This window comes from Dreissena polymorpha, chromosome 1, assembly GCF_020536995.1.
Source record: "Dreissena polymorpha isolate Duluth1 chromosome 1, UMN_Dpol_1.0, whole genome shotgun sequence".
Taxonomy (NCBI): Eukaryota; Metazoa; Mollusca; class Bivalvia; order Myida; family Dreissenidae; genus Dreissena; species Dreissena polymorpha.
This window is the reverse complement of record NC_068355.1, coordinates 49,249,753-49,264,028: the sequence shown is the minus strand read 5'-3', so window position 1 is coordinate 49,264,028 and position 14,276 is coordinate 49,249,753. Positions and strand designations below refer to the sequence as shown.

The 14,276-nt window shown below is 35.7% G+C and overlaps 1 protein-coding gene across 2 annotated transcripts in view; it reads right to left on the bottom strand.

The window, feature by feature from the left end:
* Nucleotides 1-474: 474 nt before the first annotated feature.
* The window catches only part of LOC127879862 (interleukin-17 receptor D-like), a 31,975-nt gene continuing 18,173 nt past the window's right edge, over nucleotides 475-14,276 (bottom strand). The window contains exons 4-7 of one of the 2 annotated variants that reach the window (XM_052426934.1): nucleotides 14,018-14,044; nucleotides 12,760-12,918; nucleotides 12,329-12,373; nucleotides 475-11,171 (exon numbers count right to left, since the gene is read on the bottom strand). In XM_052426934.1, coding sequence (XP_052282894.1) covers nucleotides 9,664-11,171; nucleotides 12,329-12,373; nucleotides 12,760-12,918; nucleotides 14,018-14,044 — 1,739 coding nt within the window. In that variant the 3' untranslated portion in view covers nucleotides 475-9,663. The remainder of the gene's footprint in view (nucleotides 11,172-12,328; nucleotides 12,374-12,759; nucleotides 12,919-14,017; nucleotides 14,045-14,276) is intronic. The other variant, XM_052426940.1, reaches the window with a different exon arrangement.

The following is a 14,276-nucleotide window of genomic DNA, read 5'->3' as shown; positions in this document are numbered from 1 at the left end:
AATTGGTAGAAGACCACCATATTATGTTATTTGTAAAATATAACACATCTGGGCCTTGCCATTTTATAGATTTTTGAAGTTTTTAAGCTATTTACAAGTCTATGTAAATAATATGACTTCTTGGACTTTTTAGACACTAGGGACTTGATTTGAACAAACTTTATAGAACACCGCAAGAAATGTAACACACCCAAATACAGGTATTAAAAGTCCCACCCTTAAGGTAGCCAAAGATTTTTAATGTTTTCATTTTAAAATCTATTTTAAACTTTTTAGCTACATACACAACAACTGGACCAATTTTAACAATTTCGAAGGATCATTCAGTGCTTTGGAAAACAAGTGGTTAAAAGAAACCTTAGTTTATGAATGCATACATACACAGATGCACTTATGGAAAACCAGTCTAGTAAAAGTTCCACATAAGCACTATGAGCTCAGCTGAGTTAAAACAAAACAGACTTTGAAAAATGTTAAATGTGTTTTATTTATAAGACATATCATGTAAATGAGATATCCATCTATGTTTATGCACAATCATGTGAATAGTTTACTTATTTGTTATATGTTATATTCAATTTCAAAATTGCTTCTCACATGTGTATGAATATCATCCACTTATTGTTGTGTTAGACAATAGACAACAATATTCAACATTTGCATTGAAATTTGCCTGCAAATAGAAATTGAATATTTACGGTACATCAAAAGTATCTAATTGAAATGTACATATGCTTATTAACTTATTTCAATAAGCGAAATACAATGGTGATAGAGGTATATTTCTCAACAAACGTCACATACATTGCACAACTTTGTCAGAGAATTTAAAAGGTTAAGCGTTTGCATTTTAATATCAGTTAAACATATACATTTGTATAACATATGTATGAAAAACTGAATGTACATTTTGCAATGTAAAATACCATTTATAGCTAATAAATGGGGAGTAAAATAAGCCTTGGCAAAAATTGCAAGGGTCTCTTATTGTTTAACATTATCTGGAGCAATCAGTGTACAACGAGTTCATTTTACATAATTTATACAGTTTTGGTATGATAAGTGTGTGATAGCACAACTACATGTTTGACACACAACAACCACTGTTAAACAGAGCTGGAATTAGGTAACCAATGTCTACATAATTGACAGACTATTCTTTAGGCAATCTTCTCAGATAATCATCTTTGAAAGAAGAAACAAAACACTACAGTGTGGTCTTTTAATTGCATGGCAGCTATATATTTTCCCCATAACAAAGAAATTCAATAAGGTTTGAAAAGTGTACAAAATGAAGGCAATCAATTAGTTTTCATGCTGTAGGTATACATTTTTGTACTTTGTAACATTGTATATGCTATGTTAAGATTCAGCATTCAGACTTCCTGATTCCTTTTGTTCACATCAGCTCAAACCTAACAAACACATATACAGCTTAATTGTATCTTGCATAAAAAACTGAAAACCATCAAGTCCCATCATTTCATCATATGCAGCAAACTGCATACACTGATTGCGCATTCAAATGCATTCTAACATGACACTTCTCTAGACAATTAAAAACGAAGGTCGTATAACATCTCATTAACAATGCAACATGAAGTCCAAAACCTTAGCACAGCATAGTTGAATATAGTTCTAATTTCCAATGCTCAAACATTTATGAAATCAAGCTGAGTGTCTATTTAACATTTTCTGGATTACTTACTATGCATGGGAAATTTTAGTTTAATGATTGATAAACAACAATAAATTAAAACATATAATTTGTATGGTATACTGGTACATAAATTCAAATATTATAAACACAATTACCTGTACTTCATTCTTGCAAATAGCAATAAGATGCTGAGCTCAATACATGCTGATATCCCTGATGAGACGTTTGTTAGTATTGATTAATTGGCCCTAGTGCTCAAACGGGTACCCGAAAAACCCCGAATCCACAGGTCAAAAAAATACCCGCGGATCCGGGTCAACGTTTCTGCAAAGGATACCAGTTCAGGTCGCTAGCTACGAAGTACAATATTACATGTTGAACGTGTAGTAAAATCATCTCCTTTAAACAAGTTAAGTAAAATTACATCCTTTATCATTTTAAGCAGTGTTGTTATTACAAATAACCATAAATAAATATAAGTGATGCACCAAAAGCATTAACGTGAAGTTTCATTTGTTATTCACATCCCAAAATGACGACGTTAAAAAACAAAACTTGTATAACAAGGGCTGTTTGTAAAACATGCATGCCCCCCATATGGGCTGTCCGTTGTAGTGGCAGCCATTGTGTGAATATGATTTTTGTCACTGTGACCTTGACCTTTGACCTAGTGACCTGAAAATCAAAAGGGGCCATCTGCGGGTCACAATCAATGTACCTATGAAGTGTCATGATCCTAGGCAAAAGCGTTCTTGAGTTATCATCCGAAAATCATTTTACTATTTCGGGTCACAGTGACCTTGACCTTTGACCTTGTGACCTCAAAATCAATAGGGGTCATCTGCAAGTCATGATCAATCTACCTATGAAGTTTCATGATCCTAGGCGTATGCGTTCTTGTGTTATCATCCGAAAACCATTTTACTATTTCGGGTCACTGTGACCTTGACCTTTGACCTAGTGACCTCAAAATCAATAGGGGTCATCTGCAAGTCATGATCAATCTACCCATTAAGTTTCATAATCCTAGGCGTATGCGTTCTTGAGTTATCATCCGGAAACCATTTTACTATTTCGGGTCACCGTGACCTTGACCTTTGACCTAGTGACCTCAAAATCAATAGGGGTCATCTGCAAGTCATGATCAATCTACCCATGAAGTTTCATGATCCTAGGCGTATGCGTTCTTGAGTTATCATTCAAAAACCATTTTACTATTTCTGGCCACCTTGACCTTTGACCTAGTGACCTCAAAATCAATAGGGGTCATCTGCGAGTCATGATCAATGTACCTATGAAGTTTCATGATCCTAGGCCCAAGCGTTCTTGAGTTATCGTCTGACAACCACCTGGTGGACTGACCGACAGACCGACCGACAGACAGACATGAGCAAAGCAATATACCCCCTCTTCTTCGAAGGGGGGCATAATAAAATATATTGACTTCAAAGTAGAAAGGCAGTAAGTAGAAAGGCAGTTAGAGCTTAAAGTAAAAGTTATTTTGGCTTGTCTACTCAAAATAAAGGAAGCTTTATTTTTGCTTGACAGGATGTTTTTCCTATACATTGTACATGCACTTTTGATTGCTATTCCAAGTAATACCGGTACTAACATTTGCTGATTAAGTTCAACAACGTTGTGTAAACCTATTAAATATTTATATGCAGTTCAGTATTTCATTCATAATTAAATAAATCAAACCAATAAAAAGTATAATATTCTAAACAATATACTTGACAAACAGTCAAACATTTAAGAATGCTAAAAATGCTATGTCAATTAATGTAGTTTTATTTTAATTAACTTATGTATTATCTGACCCAACCCGACCAGAGTTTTCTCGGGTATTTAAATTTTGACCTGCAGACCCGACCAGAAGAATATTTTTGACCTGTGTTAGCCCTTATTGGCCCATTGAATAATTCTCCAACATTAAGTCATGTCAAGGTCTTACTTAGGTCACTTGACATGAGTGTTCATAGTGTTGAATAAAATTACCACAGCATTTTACTCAGTAGTATGGACGTTAACTAAACTGTCAGTTTGGGTTTACCATGAATTTTGATCTTCTGAATTAGTCTAGGTCCAAAACAAGGTCAAGGTCTAAATGAGGTCAAACGATTTGTGTTGATATTGTTAAAAAACATGATCTCTGATATTTTAAGGAACAGGTCATTTTAGATTATCCTCGTAAGTACAGACAGATGGATGATGGGACAAGCTGAAGGGTCCAAGAATAAGTAGGTGAAAGGTGGCATTAAAACTAGGGATGGCAAAATTATTCGAATAATCAAATATTCGATTGAATGGTCAGCATTCGAATAATAAATATGATATTCGCATATTCGCCTTTTTTTTCCAAACGTAATTTCACCAATATTTAATGACCTGCGAACCGCTTACTAAAAAGCAACCGAAATCACTAGGGAGTAACATGTTTGACGTGACGTTCTTCATGTCACACTGATACTGCGGCCCGTATCAGTGTTAATTGCGAAATGCAATATACACGCTCTAAGAAAGGCCCCGACTGTTGTTTGCCAATGGGGTGCCAATTAACGGTTTCAATTGACTGGCGAATAATAATTAAGTTTTGTGATCACAGTATGTACAGCCATTAAAATGTGTGAATTACTCAAATCGCGCAATGCAACATACTTACTATAAGAAAGGGCCCGAACTGTTGTTTGTCAATTAGGTACCAATTAAGGGCTTCAATTTACTTGCGAATAATAATTTAGTTTTTGTGATCACAGTTTGAACAGACATTTAAATATGTGAAATACTCAAAAGTAACAGATGATATAAATTAAACAATCATCAAGGAATCATAATTCAAATCTGAAAATGCCACCAGCCCCTTCTGCAGTATGGAATACTTTACAAGGTCTGTGGAAAAGGAGACCGCAACGTGTAATGTTTGTAAACTTAGTTTTACATATGCGCAATCTGCTACAAATCTGTGGAATCATTAAAAAATAAATTTATATGACACAATGTTTTTCATTCTATTTGTGCCCGATCACAGTATCAGTCATAGTATTAGTCGACAGCGATACGTTTATTCGATAGCAACGTTAATACAGCCTAGTATTTAGCAAACAGATATAACTAACAAACCAATGGAAATTAGCACATAACAAGGTAAAATCAATCCAGCCGTTTTATGCGAATATTCGATTGAATGAATTTGCGAACATTCGAATACCGATATTGGTATTCGATGCCATCCCTAATTAAAACACTTTTTTTTCCACAAAATACAAGTGATAGTGGCCTACTCATTTTGATATTTTCGCAATTTGTCAGTTTAAACAATTGGAAACCATCATTATGCATAGAATAACATCAATTTCTTAAAAATTATAAAACAAGAGGGCCTGAAAGGCCAAAAGTCGCTCACCTGAGATAAAAAGAAATGACCTGTTCTTTGCAGCCCAAGATATCAATCGAACAAATGTTCTAACCAAGTATCATGAAGAATGAACAACAAATGAACGGCCATGTTTTTTTAACAGACCTGAATCATTTATTAACTCTTCCAAGATATGTCCAAATTTCATGAAGATAGGGAAAAAAATGTGTCTTCTAGACTGTTCACATGTTGTCACTATATGTATTATGTGAAATGGGAATAAGACATCAAACTGGGAATGGACATCATTTTTGTGATTTTCTCTAACAAAACTATTCATTTCATGATCTACATTTATTTTTGTAATATATTATCTATAATTTAAGCTTAATAAGCAATTTTCCATGACTTTTTCATTAACAGTGATTGTATTTTTATCATTTAAAGTGTATTTTTAAACCATGTCCATGCGCGGCATGGACACAGTTTAATTTCATGAGGATTTTTTGTAAAATTAATAAAAAATCCAGTTTTGAAGTAAAATCAATTTAAATGATACTATTATATATGCAAGTATCTGTTTTAATTATAAATTGTCAAAGTAGAAAAATACAACATATAAAACTGCATATTATGCACTTTTGATAAAACACAATTTATTCCCAAATTGATGTCTTATTCCCAATTCACATAATACAGTGTTAACATATAAAGAAAACTGCCCCACTCCCTGGCGGCCATGTTTTTTCACTGATCACGACCATTTTGAAACTAGTCACAGACATCTACATAACTAATGTTTTGACAAAATTTCATGATGATTAGGCAAAACATGTGACTTCTAGAGTGTTCACAAGCTTTTTTAATATTAGGAAAAAGACCCCCCCCCCCCCCCCCTGGCGGCCATGTTTTTTTACCGATCCAAACCATTATCGAACTCAACTGTCCTATCCAGGTGTGGTAGTGCGGTCTCCTTCGCTTACGCAAATGAACCGGTCATAGGACGGTTACAAGTTATGTAACTTTGTGAGCACTTCTGTAATGCGGAAATATTTATTTGACAAACTCTTATTTCCGGTCAGGATGAATATACTGACTGGTTGTAATTCAATTAACTAGAGGCGTTCAGTCAGGGACGCCTAAATACACTCAAAGAATTTATTTATAAGTGAAAACCAAGGCAGCTTTAACAAAAATATCTAATTTTTATTCCAAGAACTCGGAAAATGAAGAACAATGACAGAAAATTAAGAACAGGTACAAGCCAAGTCTAAAGAATCTAAGTATCGTTACAAAAATGAACAACATACAGCAAATACCTTAATGACTGTAAAAAGAAGTTCAAAATCTGTCCAAAAAAGAAAGTGCTTCAAAAATCTAGTTTACAAAATAGGTCTAATTTAATTTAAAGAACAATATTAATGGAGATTAGGAAACTTCAGTGAATCACATGTAAAAATAAGAGAAATTTCTACAGTTATTGAAATAGAATAGAGTCTTTCTAATTTAGAAAATGCCAAATAAAAATAATCTAAATAATAAGAATAATTTAGAAAATAATGCCAAAAATCATGAATGCTGGTGTTAAAAACTAGAGCTTTGTCACAGACGCGACGTATACCCCCACATGCTGCATTGACACAGACTATTTTGCATGCTGTCCTCACAAAACAAGAGAAGCATATTTATGGCGATTTTTAATAATTATTATAGCATAATCATTTAGGGCCATTTTTGACCTTTGAACTCAAAAAATGACCTTGACCTTGAAGATATCTATATAATTCTTTCACGTGACACACCGTCCAACGATGGTGAACAAATGTGCCAAATGATTTTAAAATCTCACGATGAACGACATAATAATGGCCCAGACAAGCTCATTTATGGCCATTTTTGACCTTTGAACTCCAAGTGTGACCTTGACCTTGGAGATATCGACGTAATTCTTTGGCGCGACACACCGTTCAATGACTGTGAACAAATGTGCCAAATGATTTTAAAATCTCACTATGAACGACATAGTTATGACCCGGACAAGATCATTTATGGCCATTTTTGACCTTTGAACTCAAAGTAAGACCTTGACCTTGGATATGACGACGTAATTCTTTTGTGCAACAAACCGTCCAATTTTGGTGAACAAATGTGCCAAATGATTTAAAAAACCTCACAATGAACAATACAGTTATGGCCCGGACAAGCTCATTTATGGCCATTTTTGACCTTTGAACTCAAAGTGTGACCTTGACTTTTGAGATATCGATGTAATTCTTTCGCGCGACACACCGTCTAACGATGGTGAACAAATGTGCCGAATGATTTCAAAATCTCACAATGAACGACAAAGTTATGGCCCAGACAAGCAATTGACCTTTGAACTCCAAGTGTGACCTTGACCTTGGAGATATTGACATAATTCTTTCGCGTGACACACAATCCCATGATTGTGAACAAATGTACCAAGTCATTTTAAAAACGATAAATGACATAGTTATGGTCCGGACAAACTTTTGGTTTAAAACGCACTAAGTGACCCTGTGACCTAGTTTTTGACCCGGCATGACCCATATTTAAACTTGACCTAGATATCATCTAGATACAATTTCTGACAGAGTTTGGCGAAGATCAGATGAAATTTTCAAAAAGACAGACCGACAGACAGACAGAACGACAAAGTGACTCCTATATAGCCCCCCTTACCAGTAATGGGGGTATAATAATTTAGAGTTTATTTATTTCAAAATTGGAACCTTTTTCAAGAGCTGTTAACTTTTCAAGAAAGCATCAAGAGGTGTTTAAATCAGCCAAAACAGCTTATTTTATACAGTTCAGAAGAGATCAATGGCAGAGTAGTCAATTTTCCCTCAGAACAGTGCATTTATCAATGATCAATATCTTCCCAAATTCCAGAGCAGAACTAAAAATAGATTATTGAACCAGGTTAAACAAGGGAGATAAATACTGCAAATTCATGAACATGTCGTCTTTCTTTCAGTTATCTCTTAGTTGCAAGGCTTATCATAAGTGTTAATGACTAAAACAGTTATGTTAACTATGAAAATTCTGTGTTATAAAAAATTACATAACACAGTTAATGTCACATAATATTGACATAATAAAACCAAACTTTACTACACAGGAAACCAATGTTCTGACCAAATTTCATGAAGAATGAGCAAACTAGAAAGTAAACAAGATTTTACTATAGTTATAGATAGCCATATAAGGAAAATTGCCCTGCCTTTTGGCAACCATGTTTTTCAAGCCAAGGTTACCATTTTTGAACTCATCCAAGATATCATTGGGACAAATCATCTGAGCAAGTTTCATGAAGATCGAAAAATAATTGTGGCCTCTAGAGTGTTAACAAGGTTTTACTATAGCCATATAAGGAAAAATGCCCCGCCCCCCTGGCGGCCATGTTTTTAAACCAACAGACATCATTTTCGAACTCGTCCAAGATATCATTGGGATGAATCTTCTGACCAAGTTTTATGAGGATCGGACAATAAATGTGGCCTCTATAGTGTTAACAAGATTTTGCTATAGCCATATATAGCCATATAAGGAAAAATGCCCCGCCACTTGGCAGCCATGTTTTTCAAGCAAGCGTAATCATTTTCGAACTCATCCAAGATATCATTGAAACCAATCTTCTGACCAAATTTCATGAAGATTGGACAATAAATGTGGCCTCTAGAGAGTGAACAAGGCAAATGTTGACGTTGCACAACGGACAACGCACGACCGACAACGCACGACAGACGACGGACAAAAGGCGATCACAAAAGCTCACCATGAGCACGTTGTGCTCAGGTGAGCTAACAAGCACTGAACGAGGTCAAGGAACATCAATTGTTCAATACTTAGCATGGTGACCAAGTCTTTTACCACACTTGACCCAAATTAGTGCATGGTCTTGATATTGTCAATATAAACATTCTGATCATGTTTCATCATGCTGTCTTATAAACATTAGTACTAGGGTGGTAATATATTGTGTGTATAAAAAAAATATATATATCATGGTGATCTATTATTCAGACACATGATTCGAACTTGGCCTAAATATTACCAAAGTTTCATCAAGAATGAGTAAATAGTAAATCAAAATAACATATCATTTGTGCCCTGTATTATGACAATTATGTTTTATTCCTCTAAAAATAAAGAAAGAATGAAAGAATGAACTGCACAAAGAAGAATTTCAATTAGCTAATAAATCAGTGTTTTGAGATTGACTTAAATGCTTATGCAAATCTACTGGTAGAAACTAAAAGGTTCAACCAAAAGTGTATCCATCTCAAATAAAAGAATGGCTCTAGTTGTGCAGCTCGTTTGTATTCAATATAAATATGAAATAATATAAACATGTATTGCACAGAAATAACACACTTCTTTTTGTCATATTACATATCACATACGATTTTTTTTAAACAAAACAGTCGCAATTGTTTTTCTTTTAATCAAAATGTTGAAACTTGCATCTCACAAAGAAAATCATTATTTTTGTTCCAATCATTCAGGTAACTTCAAACCTAATTCACTAATTAACTAGAGTATAAATAAATACATGTACTCAGGTATGAATAGCAGAGATTAGCAAACTATCTACAGAGAATAGAATACACAAGTAAAGAAATATCTATAGCCTGAGTGTAAACTCCTCCAGTTGTATATGATCAAAGTTTCGATCTTTTCCCTCAGATGATTGGCTGAAAGCCTCTATTTGGTATTGACCCCAGGCACTTAAAAGGTCATGACATTTGTTTGAAGGCATTCTCTTGTTACCAGTTTCTGATATGTTTTCCATTCTCGGTAACTGAAGCACATTATTTACTTTAGCAATGTTATCGAAACTGGAGTGGGAATAAGACGTACGCTGCTTGTGAGCAAATGAAGGGTTCACAATTGATTCGAGATCCTTTTCAAGGTCGTCAACTGAGGAATCCGCGTTTGAGTCAGAATCCTGAGAATCAGCGTGTGAGAGACTGCCGTCATTGTCGTCCCATTCCTTATGGACATCTGCTTTAAATATTGTCTGTGAGCTGTACAGACTGTTCCTGTTCACTGCAGGCATCGATTTTGATTTCAATTTAATGCTATCATCATTATCAACACTATCGATCTCTTGAGAAAGTATAAAGTGCTTCAGGCGGCATTGGGGACTTCCGATTTCGTGACCTTCGAGACCGCAAAGGTCGCAATGCATGACAGATTCACAAGGTACGTTGTCACAACTTTTAGAATTGTGCTGAATGGGAGGCGGCAACAAAGCATTGTTGCTGGTATTACCTGAATGGTAGCAATACTTCTTCTTTGTAGAACATGTTAGAGAAAAGTCTTTGGAATGAGGAGAATGGATTGGCAAGGGCTGTACTGAAATTTCACTGGGGTGGATGTGGGAAGTAGGTTGGGGATTGGGGGACTCTAAATGTTGGGCAAGCAACAAGGGCTCATCAGAACGCTTTCGATGATGTCGGGACTTTGACTTCACAGGCATTGGCATCGGTTCCATTCTCCCTTCCACCCAGTCAGGGTTTGCCCTGAAAAATTCTTTGGCTGATTCTATCGCAACTTTGAGCTCTTGTCCCATTTCTGTCGTGTCGAATGTGTCAGGTGTAAGGCCTAGAATAGGCGAGCCATCCTTTGTTGGCTGACCATTTATGCCATGAAGATGACAAAATAGTTCAGTAATATCCTTCATTAAGCAAAACTTATAAGCCATTTCAAGCTGTGGTGGAATATCATTAACCGTTGAGTAATCCATGTAAAGAGCACAGAAGGAAGTTAGTGGCATTCCTTTCGACCGCTCAACTCGTATTTTCTCTGCAACATAATCAACTGCAACAGCAAAATAATCAGGCAATGTTTTAGCCGGATCCTGTTTAAACTTCACTTTCTTTTTACTACAGCGTAAACGAGCGCCAACAGAGCAGATGACAATAATAAACTCCGCCTCCTGAAGATTGTCTACTAGCCAATCATCCAACCCCCTTTCGTGAATCACCTGTTCTTCAAACAGATCAACATGCACATTGCAGCTGCATGTCTCGATGAGGAAGCCGGCGAGTGACTCGATAACTTTTTCATGCGCACTGCAGTCGTAGGAATGCAAGATCAGCACTGTGGGCATCTGCTTGTGCTCTAGATCTGAAACCATGGCAACACTCATTATGCATCTCTATTGCAAAACATAAGCAAATTTAATACTGTTTAAGTTTATTTATTATTCCTTTTTTTCCAATATTATAGCATCCTTTATTATGATATGGAGTGAATTTATAAGCAATGTGACAAGACACTGTTTCCAAATTGATTCGTGTTTAATATCTTTTCCATCGCATAATTGTCGTCATCTTCATGTACTATATTTATATGAATTCTCATAAAAACATTATTTGTGCATAATAAATGAGCCGCTTCATGGGACAATGGGCCATATGCGATACACAGCCAGCCGTCTGCTGTCAAGTCAAGCAAGGATTCGTAGTCTCATTAGCGGACATGGAAGCTCCCGGAGCGACACTGGCCGAATATGTCATGTGTGTTTCAACTTTATTTAAACAACATAAGTCTTTTTATAGATATGGAAAAAAAACTAAACACAATATTTAATTTTTTTAGTGCATTTGTACAACACTTTGTTTACAATTGTGTTTTGCTGTGTCCACCTAATTTTTGCATGTGTAGAAAGTCATATATATGAAGTGCAGTCCAAACAGGCTAATCAGGGATGACATTTTCTGCTTTAATGGAGTTTTTCATTCATAGGAAGTCTCGTCTAAATGAAAATCCAAATGAGGGAGAAAAAGTTGCGAAGTCTGATCAGGGACAATTCTTTACACACCAGCATTAAATCTGGTTTTCCTACAGCATGGCTCTTTCATACATGTATAAAACATAAATATGTAACTTGGCGTATGCGTTCTTGAGTTATCATTCAAAAACCATTTTACTATTTTGGGTCACTGTGACCTTGACCTTTGACCTAGTGACCTCAAAATCAATAGGGGTCATCTGCGAGTCATGATCAATGTACCTATGAAGTTTCATGATCCTAGGCCCAAGCGTTCTTGAGTTATCGTCTGACAACCACCTGGTGGACGGACAGACAGACCGACATACTGACAGACCGACCGACATGAGCAAAGCAATATACCCCCTCTTCTTCGAAGGGAGGCATAAAAACATGTACATGTACAAACATCATTTCAAATCAAAGGAAAAGTACCAAAGATTTTAAGTTAAAATAAACAATAAATGACTTTTCCACGTATCAGGGCTTAAGTTGCATAATGAATTCTTACCAATAGACACAGATCTGTGCAAGCTAGTATTTCTGTCTGAACTGCCTGGAAAACAAGACACATCTTACTTAGAATTATATCAATAAAATGCTGTAACTGACACAAGTAGGTCTGCTATTGGCAATATTTGCAGCGTATATTCTAAGAAATTGTAACTCATTCAGGTCAACATCTGTTGATAAAGTGAACATAATGCCACACAACGTAACAATAACATGAAAATGGACCATGGACAAACCTTTTTTAGAACTTTAAAAAATAATGATGTTACCGTACAGGTTCATGCAAATTTGCCCTCTCTTTTAATCATGAAAGAAAGAGGACATGTAGGTAAAGATAAATAAATAGTACAATACAGACGCCTACTATTCACCTTTAAATGGATCCCTAATTATTGACAGTTATCAGAATCGTAAACAAATTGTCAATACCCGATCTCCGTCGCTGGCCCCTACTCTTGTAGTAGCGATAGAGAAGCACGACAATGATGATAATCCCTACGACACCAAACACACCAAACACGGTTCCCAGCACGATCTTGAGAGACTCCTCGTACTCCTGATGGCTGGCCTTCGCAACCTTCACATTCTCTGTAATAGAAGTTTGAAGTTTTTTATTTACGGTAAAGGTTTAGTGTCGCCTTTGCTACTTTCACATTCTCTACAACTCATCAATCTAGCTCTGAGAAAATGAGGTTAAAATGCATGTGCGATAAGTGTCTTCCCAGATTAACCTGTGCAATCAACACAGGCTAATCAGGGACGATACTTTCCGGCAAATCTGGATTTTTGCCAGACTTTCTTTTTACATAAAATATCATAACAGTGGAGAGTGTCATCCCTGATTAGCCTGTGTAGACTGCACAGGCTGCACAAGCCAATCTGGGACGACACTTAACAAACACGCATTAAACCCTCTTTTAAGAGAGCAAGGCTCATATATTTGAAGTCATTGCAATGTTTTAGTGTGTTTTTTTGCAATTTTTAGTTGTTCCCTTGCTTACAACTAAGGTAAGTAGTATGCGTTGCAAGTCGGATTGCTCTTAACGATGCTAAGAACCATAACCGCCGCATCTGCCTGTGCACACTGATTAGCCTGTTTATACTTTATCACTGGTACACTGCAGACAGTGTGTGTGTGTAATCAATAGTGTTTAACATCTTGTGCGACGACATTGGCCAGTTTGTCATTGAAATCTGTACATATTGACTGCGTTCATGGAAAACGGGGCTTAATGCATGTCAAATAAGTTGTGTCCTGTGCACACTGATTAGCCTGTGCAGTGCGCACAAACTAATCAAGGACGACACTTTCTGATTTTATGGTGTTTTTCATTTAAAGAGAGTCTCTGGTAATGGGATGACAATTAATGCATATGCATTAAGCCCTGTTTTCCCAAAATGAAGCTTAAATTATCTTTTTTATTAATGATTTGATAAAACGAGATAAAAGTGATAATAACTTCAAAGTGACCTCGCTGACAAGGCAAATAAACAAAATCACTTTTGAATCAAATAAACAACCAATGAGTTCTAAATTTTTACAATGTGGCATTTTTAGTAAACATCTAAAAGGGACCTTTTCACAGTTTGTCATTAAATGCTTAATATTGATAAATGTAAACATTGGATCTTAAAAGCTCCACACAAAAAAAAACAAGAATAAAATAAAAGAAACAAAAAATATTACCCTCAACTGGGCTCGAACCACTGACCCCTGGAATAAAAGGCTATCGTTTAGACCACTCGGCCATCCGTGCTCATACAATGAGAGATGTATTGTATACTTTATATAAGCAATCCTCATAGTATGAAAAAATATAACGACAACAACAGAACTCTCCAAATTATTAAAATGTTTAATTTTGTCAATTTACCAAAACGTGAAAAGGTCCCTTTAATGTCTTAAGACTTGCAAACTGAATGAGTTCAATACACTTTCAGATCTT